Genomic DNA, 18932 nt, shown 5'->3' on the forward strand with positions numbered 1-18932 from the left:
ATCAATCCTGTCTAACATTGAATTTGGCAAAGCAGTGAAAAAGTTCTCACCATATATATGAGGTGCTCATTTGTTCTCTACTTAATTTCAAAGAAAGTTTACTTGACGATCAAAAGGTTCTTTTTCATCAGCAAAAATGCTACATAGCAGGAGTGTCCATGCTAGTAGCTAGGAGTGCATTGTCTTGGTGCCCTTACTACTTACTAGTAGTTAGAGTGCTATGCTTGTAGTTTCTTGTTCTTTGATTTTTTATTGATATTTGTTGTTTCGTGTACTTCTGTGGTAGTATTATTTGGTTGTAGTACTATTATGCTACTTTTTGTTGTTTTATTTACTACTCGTTGTCTCTTGTACTTCCATTACATGTTTTTCTAGTATGTTTTTGTTTGGAGACAAGGGTCTACATCTATCGGAAACAACCTCTCTACCTCACCTCTGAGACAGAAGTAAGGTATGCATATACTCTACCTTCCCCGGACCCCACTCACTGGGTATGTTGTTGTTATTTATAGCAGTAGTTTGAAATAGTGAACACATTTGCCTAACCTTAGATATCACAATATTGGATCAGTGCTAGCAGGGGATGGGCCATCACCACCTTTAGAAGTTGGAATCCTACTGTTGTTGCATAGAGCATATATAATGGATATATAGAATTTGGCAGTGATTTGTAGTTACTTGATATCAACTAATCCTCTATTGAATAACACCTTTTAATTCTTAATTTCTGTATTAAAAGGCACTCAATATTCAAGCAAGTGTTGTAGTATGTGGCAAGAGGCCTGGAACCAAAGTTAATGGCTTTCATTTCTTCCTTGCTTGGGTTTGCTACTTGCATCGCAATGGAAGTTTCCTCGAAGCTCGGGGGCGAAGCAAATAGATTGTTGTTGCAGTCATGCCATTGTTATGAATGGTCTCAGTTTCACCATTCAAGCTAGCATTTACATCAAGCTTTTTTAAAGAGTCCGGAGCCAAAAGGGCAAAAAAAATTATCAAAAGGGCACATTAAAATTTTTTTTAACCAAAAGGGTAAAATTGCTCCTGACAAAATTGATGCCGTTACTTCGCATAAAATCGCTGCCCCAGCAGCGATTTCATCAAAAAAAAAAAAAATCTTTGTTCTTTAAAATCGCTGCTGTGGCAGCGATTTTGTCCAAAAAAATTACTTTTTTTTTAAATTGAAATAGCTGCTATAGCAGCAATTTTCTTTAAAAAGTTAAATTTTTTTTTAATTACATAATCGCTTGCCGGACAGCGATTTCATTAAATTCCAAAATCAATAGAAAAATATTTAAAAAATTAAGTTGAAACCAAGCATGTGCAATCACTATTAATCATTAAAGCAAATGGCAGTACAAAACACTTCAAGGCAGCAATATATTTAAAATGCAAAAATTGAATGAAATCGCTGCCTTGCAAGAGATTTTTTTTTAAAAAAAAAATTAACTTTTTTAAGAAAATCGCTGCTATAGCAGTGATTTCAATTTTAAAAAGTTATTTTTTTAGAAAAATACTGCAGGAGCAGCGATGTTAAAGAAAATGACAAAATCACTGTCGGGGAAGCAATTTTTATGTTTTTAACGAAGTAACGGTGTCAATTTTGTCAGAAGGAAATCGCTCCGTCAAAAATGATTTTGCCCTTTTGGTTAAAAAAAAAATTGATGTGCCCTTTTAAAATTGTTAGCAATTTTTAAAGCTTCTTTTACTTTTATATTTATCAAATCTGTTTTGAAAAATATTTATTTTGATTCAATGGAAAATTATACAAAACCAAACCACCCATACAAGGACCAAGTAGAAAAAAAATATTTAGCATATTTTTCATGAGAAGAGTGACACCAACTGAACTTCCAAAGAGGAGGATCAAAAGCCCAATGAAATTAACTATACAGGTCCTCATATTTAGCATTTGTGACAAAACTCTGCCTTTTCAGATGACGATGAAATATATCATCAATCTAAGAAAAACATAGATTTTCAATCAAAGGAAATACATAGATACATCCAAAAGCAATATATATGGAAGAAGCTTGTTAGTCGTATCTGATAGAATTGATGCAGACATGGATCAGGAGAATTTCAGACAAACTAATTTTAACTTTTGGGAAGGCAGTAGTTGTGCCATCAAAAGATGCCGTTGAGGCACTCATCCTAATACCTAGTATATGGAACTCTATAAACTGGTAGAACCTAAAAGATTGAGAGGGACCTGTAGTGAGCAAAGGTTGTTTCAAGTATCCTCTCATTTCAAATAAGTAATTTCCTGTTCAACCTCTCTCTATTCAGATGATTGAGATACCAAAACTCGACTTCTTCAAGCAGAAGCAAAATGCTCCACATTTTATTGCTATTGTTACCGTTCATCAGCAACTCCTGACAATAGTTTCTCTCTGACTCCCTCTTTTGTCTTCTATGCTGATGGGATTGGCTCTCACTGGAAGTCTGGTTGAATTTCACGTTAACAATCTTGCTCTGGAGCTGACCTCAAAAGAATGATAACATAAGAAGTTTCAGCAGTGACTTTGGCATTTTGCTGTTTCCGTACATGTATTTCTAAGTTGAAGAAGCAATCATAATTCAGTTTTTTTTCCCTTAACAACAACAACCACAAGATTAACCCGCTGTGATAAAAAATGAGGAATGGATTCCATCACATGGACAAGGGACAAGTGTGAGTAAAGAATTAAGTTCTACCACATTGGTACCTGGTGTGGTGCAAGATAGGAAAATGTTCTTGCATCTTAATGGATGGAATAAGGGTAAAGAACCTAGTCCAAGAGAGTCAGACAGAATAGATAGTTTGAACATAAGCTCGTCGATAGGGAATTCAATAGAATTAATGGATGCTTTGGAAAGAGGAGAGCTAATATTGCTGCCTACAGAAAAATAGTTGGACAGTAGAAAAAGATAGATATATTGGCAACACAAGTTATAAATTATTGTATTATGGGATAGATAAGGATAGGAACAGAGTAGGAAGCACTGTAGAACCATGACTTAGGACAAATTGTAGAAGTAAAGTTTATTGGCGATAAAATTATCTTGACAAGACTAGTGTAGGAAAGGAGACAACCAGCATCATCAGTGCCTGTAATTGGATGTAGCTGGACGACCTAGCATGTTGGAACAGGATTGTTTAAAGCCTTGAAAGTAGTGGATTACCTTGATGCGCAAACAATTGGATGGATTCTAGAGTAGTTCACAACTGTTTTGTTTTGTTTTTCACTGAATAGTTCACAACCGTTGATATAATGCCGGAATATGGATAAGCACCAAAGCCAACTAGATGCAACATCAAAATCCTTAGAATTTCTGACAGATTCACGATGTGACAACTGATTAGAATGTCTGTTACTAATGGTCTTCAAAAGGGCAGGTGCTCTTCATCAATAAGTTAACTTGTTGAGGAAGAAGACAAATGAAAGAAAGAAAGAAGGAGATAGAGAGAGAAATCTTGTGTAGCTCAAAGCAAAAGGGCCGCTAAGGGAAAGCAGAACTCCAGATTAGCATAAGAGTAATTCAACCAAATAGGTTTACCTCAACAAACAACTTTACAGTGATAACAAGATGAGCATCAAAATATGAAAGAGATAAAATTTATTGCAGCAGATATTTCCACAATAAACACTGCAACAATTTATCAAAACTCTAGATGAGACGGTCAATGGAATGAGCAAGACCACTACCTATGTTGACTAGAAACTATTAACAGGGCATTCTTGTTCCAGAGAAGCCATGTTTAACAACCATACTTGATATGAAATGAGGAAGCAAACCCCATTTAATGAGAAGCGACTGAAATTGCAGCTTTTGCAGTTAAACATCCAACTCATTTTGCCAAGTATCTGCAATGAACAAATGCACCTGTACAGCTAAAAGAAAAGAGATATAATCATTGAAAGTAATGAACACAGTTGGCCGCTGAAGTATATGTTTCCTGTATGCTTACCTTAAGCCACAAGTTCTGATGTTTGGAGGTGGTGTTCTTCAATCAGATTTTGAACCCTCTGTATAAATTCTCATACATTACTAGATAGCAGAAGATATACTCAAAGTTGATTTAGGGAAAGTCATTTTTTTTACCTTCACGGAACTTCCAACTTCTTCCAGCTTCTGTAATACTGCAGCATCTCCAGAATGAGATAATGAATCATGCTTGATGGATCTCGATGGCGACATCTGCCCATCACAAAATTAGTAGATAGAAGCTGACATTAAGGGAAGGAGTCTTTGCTGACAATGATGATATTTTCTATTGAAAATGCATAAAAGAAACCAAGGAATATCACGAATACAGAAATCTTGATCTAGTGACAACATACCGAAGTAGTACAGGAATGACTAATTTGCAAATTCGAAGTATCATCAACAGCTGAAGCTTGTCTAGAGAATGCTTTACTTCTAAGATTTGATAGTTGCATCAGAACAGCCTAGAGAATGTACATAGATTCACAAGTCAACACATCTTAGATTCATGGCATGATATTTAAACATATAGTAAGATTACTTAAAGAGGAATTATTAGTATCTCTCTAAGAGAAAATAATCTTAACAATAAGTTATAACTAGAGGTAAAACCTACCTTCCTGAAATCAAGAGCATCCGCAATTCCTTGGATTTGGAGATCATCACTCGGAGATCTTCTCACACCAACATTTTCAATTCTTATCGAATAGACCCCACACAGGGACTGTAGGTAACCTGACAATTACATCAGTTCAGAAATCTCAAATGTCGAGATTGTACCAAGCCTAACAACTGAAAGGAATCATAGAAGTAGAATTCTGAGTATCCGTTCTCTGGCTTTGCAAACTTTTGATATAGTAATCCACAAGAAGTCATCTAAAAAGTATTGCCTCTGAGCAGTGGAGTTTTCCATGCACCCGATGAAGTGTTGGTTGACCAAATCATGTCAAAAGATTATTGTGAAACTTAAACCAAAAGAGGACCTGACATGCCCTTCTTGTTTGTACTCGTTTTCCGTTCTTTCTTTTTTCTCGAAAAGAGAAGCATCCCATTTGGTCAGATACTTGTACTTCTGATCCTAAGTTTCTTATCACCCCCATAAGAGATTTAGCAAAATATTGTAAATTCAATACTAAACAATATTGAATGTCACAACTTAAAGAATGTCGTAAGGGTTCTTCTTTTTGCAGTTCTTTCAGGTACCACATTGTAGGTGGAGACAAAACTCCAGCCAGTTAAAATTATGCACTGGCACTGGCAGGATTAAAATTCCCTTGTAACATCCCAGACAAGTTTAGAGATAATCACTAGATTAACATCCAGGAGCATTTGAAATGCCACGTCGTACTACCTACTATGATTGTTTTATAGAGAGTCATATGCATTTGGGATAATTCATGTGGCAAGGAACTAAAAAGAACTTCAACGAACCCATGAAAAGAGACCCTGATGTGTTTTTCCTCTCCTTTTTTTTTTTTTTTGATGACAAGGAAAATCCGCAGCCGCTACCCTTTGGGTGCGCACAGGGTAAAACCCCCACTCCTATGCAATAGCTCGCAAACCACACAGGAGAGGCAACCCGCACCAGGCTTGAGCTCGACCCAGAAGGCAAACCCCTTGCTTTCGCAAGCAAGGGGTTTCCTCTCCTTTTTCATGCACGAGTAACTCGCAAAAAACTATTGGGCTAGAAATACCAGCTATCAATAAAATGTAAACATTATATCCAAGTTCATTGACATCATCTCAACTAGAAAAGTTAAAAAAAAAGATGTCAACTTGGCAACTGACCACATATCCCAACAGCAAAAAGAAGATAATAGAAAATCACATTTACCTTGTTCAACTACAATATCAGCAACTGATGGCAATAGAACATACTTCTCCTTTTTCAAATCCCCAAAACATGGAAATGGAACTGGTCTTGTTACCTAGACCATAAAATCAAACTCTAAGAAAAGGCTTGACAACATGTTCAGAAAATCTTTACCTTCAATTCAAGTAAAGGTCACATTTGCAACATACATACTCTGTCCGTCTCATTTTACTTATCCATTTTAACAAATCAACAGAGTTTTATCACTTTTTATTTGCATACTACCCTCAGTATTAAATAACTACATAAACTAGTTACATTCAGAGTTCCTAATAAGATTAGTTTAGTAAAATACACGGAGATCACATAAAGTTTGTGAAAAAAGAAGTAATACTCTACTTTGTAAACAATGGCGTTGTGAGTGAGATAAAGTTTCCTGGAGCGGATGTCTTTGCGTAAAATATACCTCCGAATGGGTAAATAAATCAACATGATTAGCCCTATTCCCCAAGCCAATAATAGCAACAGTGAATACAATACCCATCGAACTGTTTGATACTTGACGAAATTCTCTTCTCTCTCTTCAAACGACGCCGTATAGATAACTGGTTCTTCTTCAGATTCTTCATGTTCGACCAACAAACCCCTCTCTAACCGGTCAATTTCTCCATCATTCGATTCCATATCTGAGGATTCAATTCAACGGAACAAATAAAAACAGAATGATAAATATTGGTAGACATGAAAAAGAAGCGAATTCGAATAGAATTACCGGTAACTGATGATCGATGGAACGAGTTCCTATTTCCTAATTACAAATTTATATTCTCTTATGTGTCTTAATTGATTTATTAGAATTGATTTTTAAGAATACGATACTGTTAAATTGATATTTAAACCTCAATAATTTAATACTTGCTAAATTAATAATCATAATTTATTTTTTTCAGTCCCAATTTGGGCCAATGGAAAAAATCGTTCATTTCGATAAGATAATAAGACAATATATTTTCAAAAAACTATTATATAAATATATGGTCCCAACAATTTTATAAATTAATAATTCTTTAAGCGTACAAATATATCTAAGACAATTTAGTGAAATATATCTAACTTTTCTTATTACATCAAAAAGTTATGGTGTTGTCTTTTAGAACTTCACCCTAAAATTGTGAAAAGTTGTAGATGTGATAAGTGTTTCCTTACACGTAACTGATTGCAAATGTATTGTATCATCTTTAAATTCATCATCAACATTATTTTTTTCGATGATATCCACAATTTCTTCTAAATAATGGACCTCTCAACATGTATTACTTTCTGGATAATCTAAAAAGTTATTGACATCAAATTTTTTTTTGCAGTAACCGGAATCATTTATCATGGCCTCAAGTTAAAAAATGACATTGTCACAAAACACTTTTTAAATTAATAAATATTAATTTATCAATTAAATAATACCTCAACAAAATAATAATATTTCATGATCCACCTATCTTAATTTAGTAAAGTTTTTCCATAGTCAAGTAAGAAAAAGAGATTATGACCCATAAAATGAACCCACACAACTCGTTCAGAACCTTCCAAACACAAATTAATAGTACAAATCGATCATAACATTTCAGACCTATTGGAATCGTCAAATTATCAATGATGGGTCATCTTGACCGAGTGTTGACCAAGGCCAACTTGAGTCTATTATTTAAAATAAATATATGACCTCTAATTTGAAACTTCTTTGGATCAATTGTTCATATCAATTTTTTTATTTTATTTGTACATTTTATACGTTTCTAGCTAGCTCTTAAAGAATACACATGTGTTAAACTAATGTATATTTAATGAGCAAATCACACAATGATTATTTATATAGATTCAAAATAATTCCTTCAATATGCATTGAATACTTTTTAGTTTTTATCCTTTAAATTTGTCAAAAGTATAATCATAAATATAAAAAAAAATTACCAAATCATAAGATATGTAACATATAAATGTACCACAAAAAATGCAATGCATAAAAAGTTGCATTAATTGGATTACAAAAAATTATACAAACTCAAAGAATAAATCCAAAATAACAGAAATTATAAAAATATACCCCTATATGTAAGCTCTCACTTACTTATTTTTTTCTCGTAGTCCCCATTCCGGGATTATGTTTAATTCATACTCAAACTGAGGGACTATTTTTGCGAATTTGACAGTTCCTTTTTCAGTTGAATACTAAACCCTACTCCCAATTGACAGCCATTGTGAAGTTGAAGGGAAGAAACAATGGAGCTAAACCTTAACAAGAAGAAAAAGCAAAAGACTGAGAACAGCTCAACCGGCAACTCTGAGGTTTTCGCTTCTTGCTCTTTCGAAAGTCTCGGTCTTCACACTACCTTATGCGAACAGCTCAAAGGTTTTCTCTTACACAACCTGCAATTTTTCTAATAATTTCATGTCAAGTTTGAGAAGAAAAGATCTTAACTAGTTTAGGATTTAATTTTAATGTAAATTTGATAACAGAGAGGCTTGGATTCGAGGCTCCAACTCTTGTTCAGGCTCAAGCAATTCCTGTTATACTCTCTGGTCGACATGTGTAATTTCTCTACCCTTTGATGATATGTATTTATGTTCGATTTCAAGTTTTGTGTTTGTTAATATCTGAATTGATTTTTTGGATTATTGATAATGAATGGTGATAGGCTAGTGAATGCGGCTACCGGAACGGGGAAAACTGTGGCTTATTTGGCTCCAGTTATTCATCAGTTGCAGAAGTGTGATCCCAGGATTCAGCGGTCTGATGGTACTTTTGGTACGTGACATATTTGCTTGCTATCCGTTTCCTTAGATTTTTTATGTTTCAGAATCCCTGTTGAGGAAAGGCTTCTATCTAATAATGTACTCTCCATGGTTGTTACCTGAAGTATAATCATCTCGTGGTATTTTTCTATAACTGAAAGTGTTCCCGACAAGTCAATGGAGATTAATTCCAATTATGAGGTTAAAAAGACAAATAAAAACTAGTTCTTTATCGAATTTGAAAATGAAAATATGGTTGTCAATTGTCATTATTAGAATAGCTGTGATGGTATTTAGGCTAAAGGAAGTGTTTGTCTTGATAATAGGTGTAAGAAAATCAGCTACTTAGGTTTTATTTCTCTTGGGTGATTTAATTCGGGTAACTGATATATTTGGGACAGCGTTGGTTCTTGTGCCAACGCATGAATTATGCATGCAGGTATATGAGATCTTGCAAAAGTTGTTGCATCGTTTTCACTGGATTGTTCCTGGATATATTATGGGAGGGGAAAGCAGGAACAAAGAGAAAGCTAGATTGCGAAAAGGTAGGTGCATTTTGTTCCCTTTTATTTCTTGTCCTTGTAAATGAAAGTAGGTTCTGTTTTTCTACTGAATGTCTCCTTGTCTGTTGCTAACTTGCTAGTGCTAGGGCACTACAGCTTTTCAGCCTCCTGTTGGTCCCTTCATTCCCTCAGCCTTACACAAACTTATAAGAGAACATAACATGGATTAGTGGTGTATTTTCAGAAGGGATTTTATTTGCCTTAGCTTTTGAACAGCTAACAACTAAGCCACTAAATAATACAACTAATAGAATAAAGTTGGTCACTTTGTCCAAATTAGATTCTATACATATGTTAGATTTGGTAATGGTGGGTTTCTCCTCATTTTCAATGCTTTGTATAGCATTGGCAGTACATTGCATTCTTACCTCTGCTCTTGAGATGCTAAATGCTGGTTGTTTTGGTTCATCGGAGTTACTTTTATAACTTAAAAGGCAGATTGCTTGCTATAGTAGCAAGCTATTTTATGTTGTGTATGTTCTAGCCATTTTCTAAATATGCTGAAAATGGTGCTAAGATTTCCTTTTTGATCAGCGCCAGATTGCACACCTTTTATTCTTTTTGAGATGTATATTTTTGCATATCAATTGCATAAGGGTTTCAGATGGATTTACAATGGTCCTAAACTGCTTTAGTCATCTCTTTTAAGTTTTAGGTTGGATATTTAAATTCTTTCATATGGTACTTGGTAGTGCCAAATTTTACAATTCTATTTTCTCACTTGTAAGTCTAGTGAGCTACTCTCTTGGATCTAGGGCCACCCTTCATCCTATGAGTTACTTCCTCTGCTCCGAGCCAAATGCTATCTACTCTTGCTGCTCTATGCACTCTACATCAAATACTTAGCCTGTCGAGCCACTATGTTTCTTCCACCTCACATTTTAGCTTGTTTGCCGCTTTAGGCACCTCAAAAACTAATTGAGTATACAAAAGATGGGATGGAAAATAGAAAAAGTTTCAGCTCACTTGTAAACCGTAGGTTAGGACCTTAGGTTGCATGTAAAGGCACTCACGGATGTTTGATATATGCAATGTACTACAATTGTTTAGGAATTTTGAAGTTGGTTATAATGGTTCAAGCATGACATTCAGTTTTGGATTGAACATTCAGAAGCACCCCATGGTTCTCTCTTCCCCTTACTATGCTCTCCCATCTTCCTTTCTATCATGGTTTTATGGTAGCTTTCTTTGTTGTTTCGAACGGGTCTTGTTCAGAACTAATTGCGTGTATTTCACTCTAAAACTGATATTTTGGAAGAACAAGTGGCTTGATGAATGTGACTTCAATGCATTTGATGCCTCTCAGGAATTTTTTTAGCAAATAAACCATAGGGGAGATGGAATTTGCTGGTGTACAGACTATGACTCATGAAGGTCAAAGATGTGAAAAACATGTCCTTTATTTCCTTACCCCTAAATCTTTAACAAAAGGAATGGGAATGATGACTAGTCATTATTAGCACCCCCACAAAGCTTCTGATTCCAGAAATTCCAGTGCTACTGCACTCAGAAGCTACACTCGGGATTGCATCATGTATAGTCTCCAGGTTAATTTGGACTAGAGTGGAATAGTCCAAGTCCATTATAAATCCATTTGAAAACAGTTTACAAGGTATTTGGGGCATCATGTATCTCAAGCATTCCTTTTTGTGAACTGGTGGTTTTAATTATCTGACCCTCATATATAGATGTATTTTCTCTATCCTATTTCTTTTACTTTTGTTCCATACATCCTATGCTATTCTCTTTTGCTTTTGTGGGTCGAACAGTCTCATTCATCTCCTTCCTCATGCAAGTCACTTGAGCTTTTCTGTTGTGTGCCTTTTGGTGGTCTTGCTGTATGGTGTTTAATATTGATCAGAGTTGTCTGTCTTAATACTCCTGGAGAGTTTTCCTCTTCTGTGTTTGGAAGCATTTCAAAAGCCTCATCATAGTGCTCATTCTAGGTATATCTATTCTTGTTGCAACTCCTGGACGTCTTTTGGATCACCTAAAAAACACATCATCATTCTCGTACATAAACCTGCGCTGGATAATTTTTGATGAAGCAGACAGGTATATTTATATTTTATCTCTCAATGGACATGCTCTTTGACTAAATTCATGTCTTAACCCCTCAATTTGCATATATGCTTTATAGAATTCTGGAGCTTGGATATGGTAAAGAGATTGAAGACATACTTAATATTCTGGGCTCAAAACAACAAAAATCTGTTGGCAAGGGTAACACAACTTCACAGATTTCTGAGGTTCAGAGGCAAAATGTGTTGTTATCTGCTACATTAAATGAGAAAGTAAATCATCTCGCGGAAATTAGTTTAGATAACCCAGTGATGGTTGGGCTTGACAAGAAAATAGAGCTACAATTAACTCATCAAGACGCCAAACCAATGGAATTTAATGGGAATGATATATTAGAAAAAGATGGCAAACCACTGAGCTCTTCAACTGAAGAATATAAACTTCCAGCTCAGTTACTTCAGAGATATATTAAAGGTATGATTAGGAAGTATGCATTCACGAATTATTAAAAAAACTATTTATTCACGTATCACCCTGATCACTTGCTGTATGATCATAATATTCTTATGGTATCTTATTGCAGTCCCCTGTGGTTCACGGCTTGTAGTGCTTCTTGCAATTCTAAAACATCTGTTTGAGAAGGAACCTTCCCAGAAGGTAAAGCAATTCTGCCAAACAAGCAATTTTGATTTGTAAAAATGGTAGATTAATCGTTCACTTCAATCAAAGCTTTTTATCATCAGAAGTTGAGCATATTACCAATGTACATTTTTACACGGTACAGGTTGTGGTGTTCTTTTCAACTTGTGATGCTGTAGATTTTCATTATTCATTGGTGAGTGGATTTCAGTGGCTCTCTCGTCAGCAATCAGATACAGATGTCAAACAACTGTTTCTGAAATGCAACACACTTCGGTTACATGGGAATATGAATCACGAAGACAGAAGAACTACATTCCATGCTTTTAAAACAGAAAAATCAGCACTTCTGCTATCCACTGATGTTGCTGCTAGGGGCTTGGACTTTCCAAAAGTTAGGTGTATTATACAGTATGATCCTCCAGGAGAGGCAACTGAATATGTGCATCGGTAAACTCTCTCTCTGCCCTCCCCATTTGAAATTTTTGATTCAAAAAATATTGGTCAGTAAATCGTGTTCAGTCCCGAATTTTTTTCTCTATACTTTTACTTAAATGGTGACAGTTTGTTTCCTTCATGTTGTGGTTGCACATATTTCTTCCACCCTCTTCCCCAGGGACCCTAAATTTCCAAGTTCCATCAAGGAGATCAAATTTCCATGAGCCAGAAGCACTACTAAGGGTGTGCTTGGTATGGAAGAAAATATTTTTAGAAAATGTTTTTCAATTTTCCCATGTTTGGTTGGTTGGAAAATATTTTGTCTAGGAAAACAAGTTCCTTAAAAATGAGAAAATGACTTCCTTAAGCAAAGTAAGGAAAACAAGTTACATAAGTGACATTGCAAGTTCATTATCTCTTCTTCATCCACCCAACACCTCCACCCCCTCCCCATGACCATCCCAACCCCGCCCCCCGAAAGCCCCACTCCTCACCACATCCCACCCCCATAGTGTTTTGCTAGATTATATATAAATACTTTTGAGATAATATTATTTTGCTTACCTACCTAACGTTAGAAAATAAGTAAAAAATTCACATTGTTTTCCAAGAAAACATTTTTCTCCATAGCAAACACACCCCAAGTCTGGAGTGATTGAACACAAATCAACATCTCAATAGTTAGTTTTCCAAATCTGAGTAGTGTGCTTGCCTGGATTTGTGGAATGATGTTAGTTACATCCTAATGCAGGGTAGGAAGAACTGCTCGTATCGGTGAAAAGGGAGATTCTTTATTGTTCCTACAGCCAGTTGAAACTGATTACTTGCCTGGCTTAGAGAAACACGGGGTGATGCTAACAGAGTATCCCCTTCAGAAACTTTTGGATAGCTTTCCGTTGTTTGGTATGAGGTACCACCCGAAGAATTTTGTTTCAGTAGACACACATCCCTGGGTTGTTTCTCTGCAGAAAGCATTGGAATCCTTTACTTCATCAGAGGTATTAGAACTGATCTTATTTATGTTCACATGCCGAGTTTCCTTTTATGCTTCATGCTTTGTTGTAAATTTTAACAGCATGTACAACATAGCTTACAATTGATTTCATTTTGGCATACCTATCTGCAGTTGGAAGTCAAGTTTCTTATTTTCCATTAGTTATAAAAACCAAGGCCTCTTAGTTTCTATTATTTTCATCTTTCAGATTGCTAATGCTATGCTATTGCTAATTGACATTACTACAAGTTAACATAAGGAGGTCCCAAGGTTGAAATTTGGCATAAATGATCTCTAGTAACTTATTCTCTGTAGGGTGAAGCAAGGGTTAGGCATACATAATATGTTAATATTCTCCTATGCAGGTCTCTGCTTCTCTTTTCGTTGTTTGTGCAAATGATCTGATTTCTATAAATAGTTACACTGAAATAGGCTTCCTTTGGTTGAAGATTTAGAGCTGTATTTGAATTTTTATATGCTTCAATTATCTTCGCTTAGCTTAGTATGATTCTAGTTTTAAAATAAATTTGTGAGAATTTCTGATGGGTTTGCAGCACTTTTGGATTTGTCAACATGCCCACCAGTCCACCACTAATGTAATACTACTAGTAAATGCCTTTTTATGCTTATAAAGCTGATATTGGTCGATTGTGTTAAAAGTTGTTTTAGTCAAGTAGATACACCTCAACAATAATACTTAAATAGGACGGAATGAATTTCATATTCTTCAAATGATGGATTGACTCGTTGATGTTGTCAGTTAAAGATGAAGAAAATGGCGCAGAATGCATTTTGCTCATGGGTCCGTGCTTACACTGCCCATCGTGGTGAACTTAAAGGAATTTTTATGGTGAAGAAACTTCACTTGGGGCATGTGGCAAGAAGTTTTGCATTGAAGGAGCAGCCATCTTTGGTTAATAAATCCCTCCAAAAACAAACAAAGAAAAGGATGAGAGACCAGAAACAGAAAAACGTATCAAAAAAGAGGAAAGTCGGAAAAAGATGATGTGAAACATTTGTTGTCAGATGAGCTTGTCAAATTGGATACGACGATATGTACACAAGACATTTCTGTCTAGCATGTCCAATTGTCCTGCGTCTCTACCAATGGTGCAAGTAGTCTGATGAGCTCTTATATAATCAGTCAGTTTTTGCGAAGGAATTAAAGGCAGTACTATTTGCTGACCTTGAGATTGTGCTAGCAGCTTGCAAGCATATGCCCCATCTGGTGAGAATGTATCAGTTCTAACTATAAGCAGGGGGCATATTATTAGCATTTTAATTATGCCACCAAAAGTTTTGTATACTCTAGGAAGCCTTGTACCCAAAATATTCAATATCTTCTAAAGTACATTTTAAGCAGTTATATGTTATCTGTATTTACTAGGTGTATGCATGGTTTGTGTCCCTTTGTTGCCTAAAACCAAAATGAGACCAAGAAATGACACGCCAATTTAGCTTACCAAGGACATGAAGTAGAGTAGGAGGGTTTGGAGGTCATGAATTAGAGAAGGTTAGTAGTAGTTGAATTTTGACTCACTGTGGGTTTAGGCTTGGTGGGAGTTGTGTCTGTAGTAGTATTAGTCATATACATGTATTGTATTTTCAGTTACCGCATTATTTTATTGTGTTCTTTTCTCTGGATTTTTCATATTGCTTTCCAGCCTCCTTATTAATTGACATGTTTTCCCTTTTCTCGTAAATATTTTGACATGTTTTCCCTTTTCTCGTAAATATTTTGATTTATTGCACTTGAGAAGTTGGCTGTCTTTCGAAAACATCTCTACATCCCTCAAGGTAGGGATAAGGTTTGTCAGTGTACACTCTACCCTTCCTAGATTCATTTGTGGGATTACATTGAGTATGTTGTATATTTTAGGAAAATATATTGAGACAGAAATTTATCAAAACTGATTTCGGAAAAAAGCTAATATGTCTTGGAAATTGGAAATCATTAGCTGTTTATGAATATGTAGTTAATATCCTATTTCTTCAACCATGAAAGTAGTCTTAATTGAAAAGTAGGACCATATTTTATTTCAAAGAAAAGCACTTGTCAAATCTAGTTAATACTCTAGATTTGCTTATTATTTTTTTGTGGGGTTTATTATTTAGTTGAATACTTGTTTAGTATGATATAGTTTTTGAAACTTTTATTTTCTGGGGTCAAAAAAATAAGTAGATATTTATATACAAAAAAGGTCCATTTGATTAGTCCTACATCAAGAAACCCTACTTATCCCTTGTCCTTTAATAGTTGAAATTTATGAGTTGGTTGTTTCGAGTTATGACAATTAAGTGGGCCTTAATCCTTTTGAGTCAGTCAACTAACCCAAGGCCCATTGGGCCCTATCAAGTGCAATGAGGTGTGCACACACCCACGTCACGTGAATGTTGAGCGATCTCACTCATGGGCCCAGTAAAGTGATGGTGGGCCTTTGACCATTAATTAGCAGGCCGTGCACTCGGCCCACTTCATGTTTGTTTGGCTACTTTTCTATTATATCTCATTTTATAACTCCAACTTCAACTTCAACTTCAACTCGTAGTCGAGTCAGTCACTGCTGGGTTTCTTTCATTTGACCAAATATGCAAACAATAGACAATGACATCTACCTAATCAAACTTTTTTTTTCTGTGTGTTCATTCCTTAAACAGAAATCCCATCTACCCCCTAAGTCGATTTTTCGTTTTTTTTTTTTTACCTATAGTATTGTTACATATGTGTTTCACAATTTTAATTTGAACACATGTAAATCACCAGTCATTTTCTTCGTGTTGGTTATATATTTGGTTAATATGGTTGAAGCTAACTAGAGGGGTATGACGCAATTTGAACTCTCCTCTACAGACCCCACTTATAGGATTTTTACCGAATACGTTGTATTAGCCATTCAAGTCTGCTGCATAAAATTAACGTACGTTGAGTTTGATTCTGTTTCAGTTCTTGTCCCCCAATAAAAAAGATTAATAAGTAGTAATAATGTAGAGCTTGCTTTGGGTACAATGAATTGGATTTTCCCATCCCCCACCCCCCACGTGGAGGGAAGTATATACTAATATGAAGAAATTATGACGAAACATAAGTTTTTCGCCCGATGTCTGAGTATCCGCATTAGAGCCTGACGGGAAGTTTCACGTCAAGTCTCTATGATTTCTTATTCAGAGAAATTCGAACCTGAAAGCTTTGATTAAAGATGAAGGAGTACTAATTGCTTCACGACAACATTTATTGGTACTACAATTTCCTAATTAGGTGGTGTCGGTGTTAAATGAGAATTTAACATATATAATTAAGCAGGCAAAACAAGACAGCCGATTCCTTCCCTTCTCCTGGCCGGCCATAATCTTGTTTATTGCCGTTAATTCCGTCTTGTGTTTCACCACTACTTTCACATATTCTGTCTCTTTGAATATTAAAGAATATTGCTCCACTACTATTTTACACATTAATTTATACAATTGCATGTATGCTTTCTTCTTAAATATATGAAACTAGAATTTAACTTATATTATGTCCAATAATGGTATATAAGTACTATATATGCTTTTAACTTTTTATTACTAGATAAAAGTAACTTACGACAATATTCAACAGGCAACTCTTTCATATCAAGTCTGATAAAATCCTTTGAAAAATAGAATAGGGAGTTGCTACAATTAATTAAATTGTATTGATAGAGTAGAATATATCTTACTATCTTAGCATATTCGATACGTGTAACTAATTAAACGTATTGATATACTCTACCTATCAAGTACCATTGGCAAATTCATTCATTATTTATGTCACTGAAATTGGAGAAGAAATATAGGAGAATGAGATACAAAGATAACAAATGTTAGGTATTATTCTGATTTTCTTATCATATTTAAATATTACTACTTTTTTCTTGAAATAAAGTTAAAGCATTAGTATATTTGTTTTGACTATGTCAAAAAGGAAAAATATAATCTATATGTTGAATATCCTTTTTCGCATACCACAACACAATAACATCCACAATATTGTAGTAGTCATTAATTAAGAGTCATGTTTAGGGGAATATTATTCTTTCAATTTTTTTAAATATATAGATTACTTGACCAAATAATATTAATATATTAAACCTTTTCATATAAGTTTTTTTATCATTCGATTTATCAATGATATATATAATTTATAAATGTAGACTTCTGTCTAACGTCCTGATTATTTCGATCCCATTCACAAATAGCCAAGGCAAAAAAGATTTGACTAAAAACTACTTTAGGAGTTGGAAAGAGAGTGTGATGGTAAGCTAGGGCACCTTATAATGGTGCAATAAAAGTGGGAGCCCACAGACCTATGCAAACATAATAGAGTAATGTTTCTTTTCTTCCTTGGTGGATGACACACCACTACTTTCCTTTCACTTCCCAGCTAAGAGATATGCTTCAATCAACTGGATCCTTCATCCATCCATCTTCACCCTCACCCTGACCCACCCTAACCAAAAATAAGAAAAAGATAGGAGAACAATCCCATTTCCTTTGTCCTTTCACTTGGCCCCATTGGTATGACCAACTCCTTACCCTACCAATGGTGAATGTTTTTACTTAAGTCGGCAATAGAAGGTTTATTAGAAATATTCGCTCTACCTTCTAAAGTCTACATACACAACATCCTTCTCTTATACTAGATATGTTGTTATTGCATCTTACATATATTGTTTTTACGTATGAAATATATTTTTAAAAATATAAATAGAGAATTTGAACTGAAGTTATTAAGTTTTGCCACATTCATAACTAAAGAATAGGTGTTGATCCTGATAGTGGATCCTATTAATATGTTCAACTTCAATAAAGTTTAATTCAAAATTCACAAATTTAAATTTTGAATTTGTGACGGACACCCCCACTTCCTATTATAAACCATGGAGTGCTATATTTGTATGAGGACTATATATATTTGTATATTAGATTTTATAAGATGTATATATAGAGTATTAAAATGGTGGAGTTGGATTATTAATCCTTGTTGGTCAATCACACTTGATAACCGTACTGGATAAATAAGGGAGAATAATTATAAATATCCAAAGTCATGCAATAAATTTAAACATATAGTTGAAAATCCCAAGAATTAAATTGATGAATACGAGATGTGTCAAGTGTCACTATATATTCTATCAATTTATTGTAATTAAGCTTTCAATGGATCGAGTACCTAGCTTTTATATGCCGGAGAAATAACTTATGAAAAATTTTCAAAAAAAATCGTGTTGAGTAATTAGCATCTATACTAGCGTGTTATATGAAATTTCCTTATTAAAAAAATTCAACTAGCAAGCATTTATGGAGATGTATGTCTAGAGTTTGTCTATGAACAAGTGAACATAATTAATTCAAAAAATTCCAACTCTGTCAAATTGTTTTAGGTAGTTAACAAGGGAATAATCTCATCATTAACCTTTTAATTAGTGTACATTATAAAGGTACATCATTTGAAAAGATGTCCAAATTAATGATTACATATGTATATATATTTGCTTTTCTATTTAATATATTACTATTAATAATATAATATGAATGGGAAGCTAGCATGTGCATTACCTAACGTGTGTAATCATTCGAATGGCATGTCAAAGTTCCTCCATTCTAATGTTTTATTAATCCACAAAATCACTCACCTCATCAACTAATTATTATTGCCCTTAATGACTCTACGATCAGAAACACATTT

At 34.6% G+C, this 18932-nt stretch overlaps 2 protein-coding genes and 1 pseudogene across 2 annotated transcripts in view; 2 read left to right on the top strand and 1 right to left on the bottom strand.

The window, feature by feature from the left end:
* LOC125876796 (oligouridylate-binding protein 1-like) overlaps positions 1-18932 on the top strand; it is a 377725-nt gene that overhangs the window by 53080 nt on the left and 305713 nt on the right. The window lies entirely within an intron of this gene.
* On the bottom strand, positions 3519-6458 carry LOC125876814 (uncharacterized; annotated as a pseudogene).
* LOC125876791 (DEAD-box ATP-dependent RNA helicase 17) lies at positions 7953-14869 on the top strand. Its single transcript, XM_049558047.1, has 10 exons — positions 7953-8186; positions 8294-8366; positions 8473-8582; positions 8971-9114; positions 11079-11187; positions 11273-11628; positions 11738-11811; positions 11939-12243; positions 12983-13229; positions 13986-14869. Exons 1-10 carry the CDS (start codon positions 8057-8059, stop codon positions 14229-14231), a joined length of 1794 nt encoding a protein of 597 aa, XP_049414004.1. The 5' UTR covers positions 7953-8056; the 3' UTR covers positions 14232-14869.

The sequence above is a fragment of the Solanum stenotomum genome, chromosome 9, assembly GCF_019186545.1.
Source record: "Solanum stenotomum isolate F172 chromosome 9, ASM1918654v1, whole genome shotgun sequence".
Classification (NCBI taxonomy): Eukaryota; Viridiplantae; Streptophyta; class Magnoliopsida; order Solanales; family Solanaceae; genus Solanum; species Solanum stenotomum.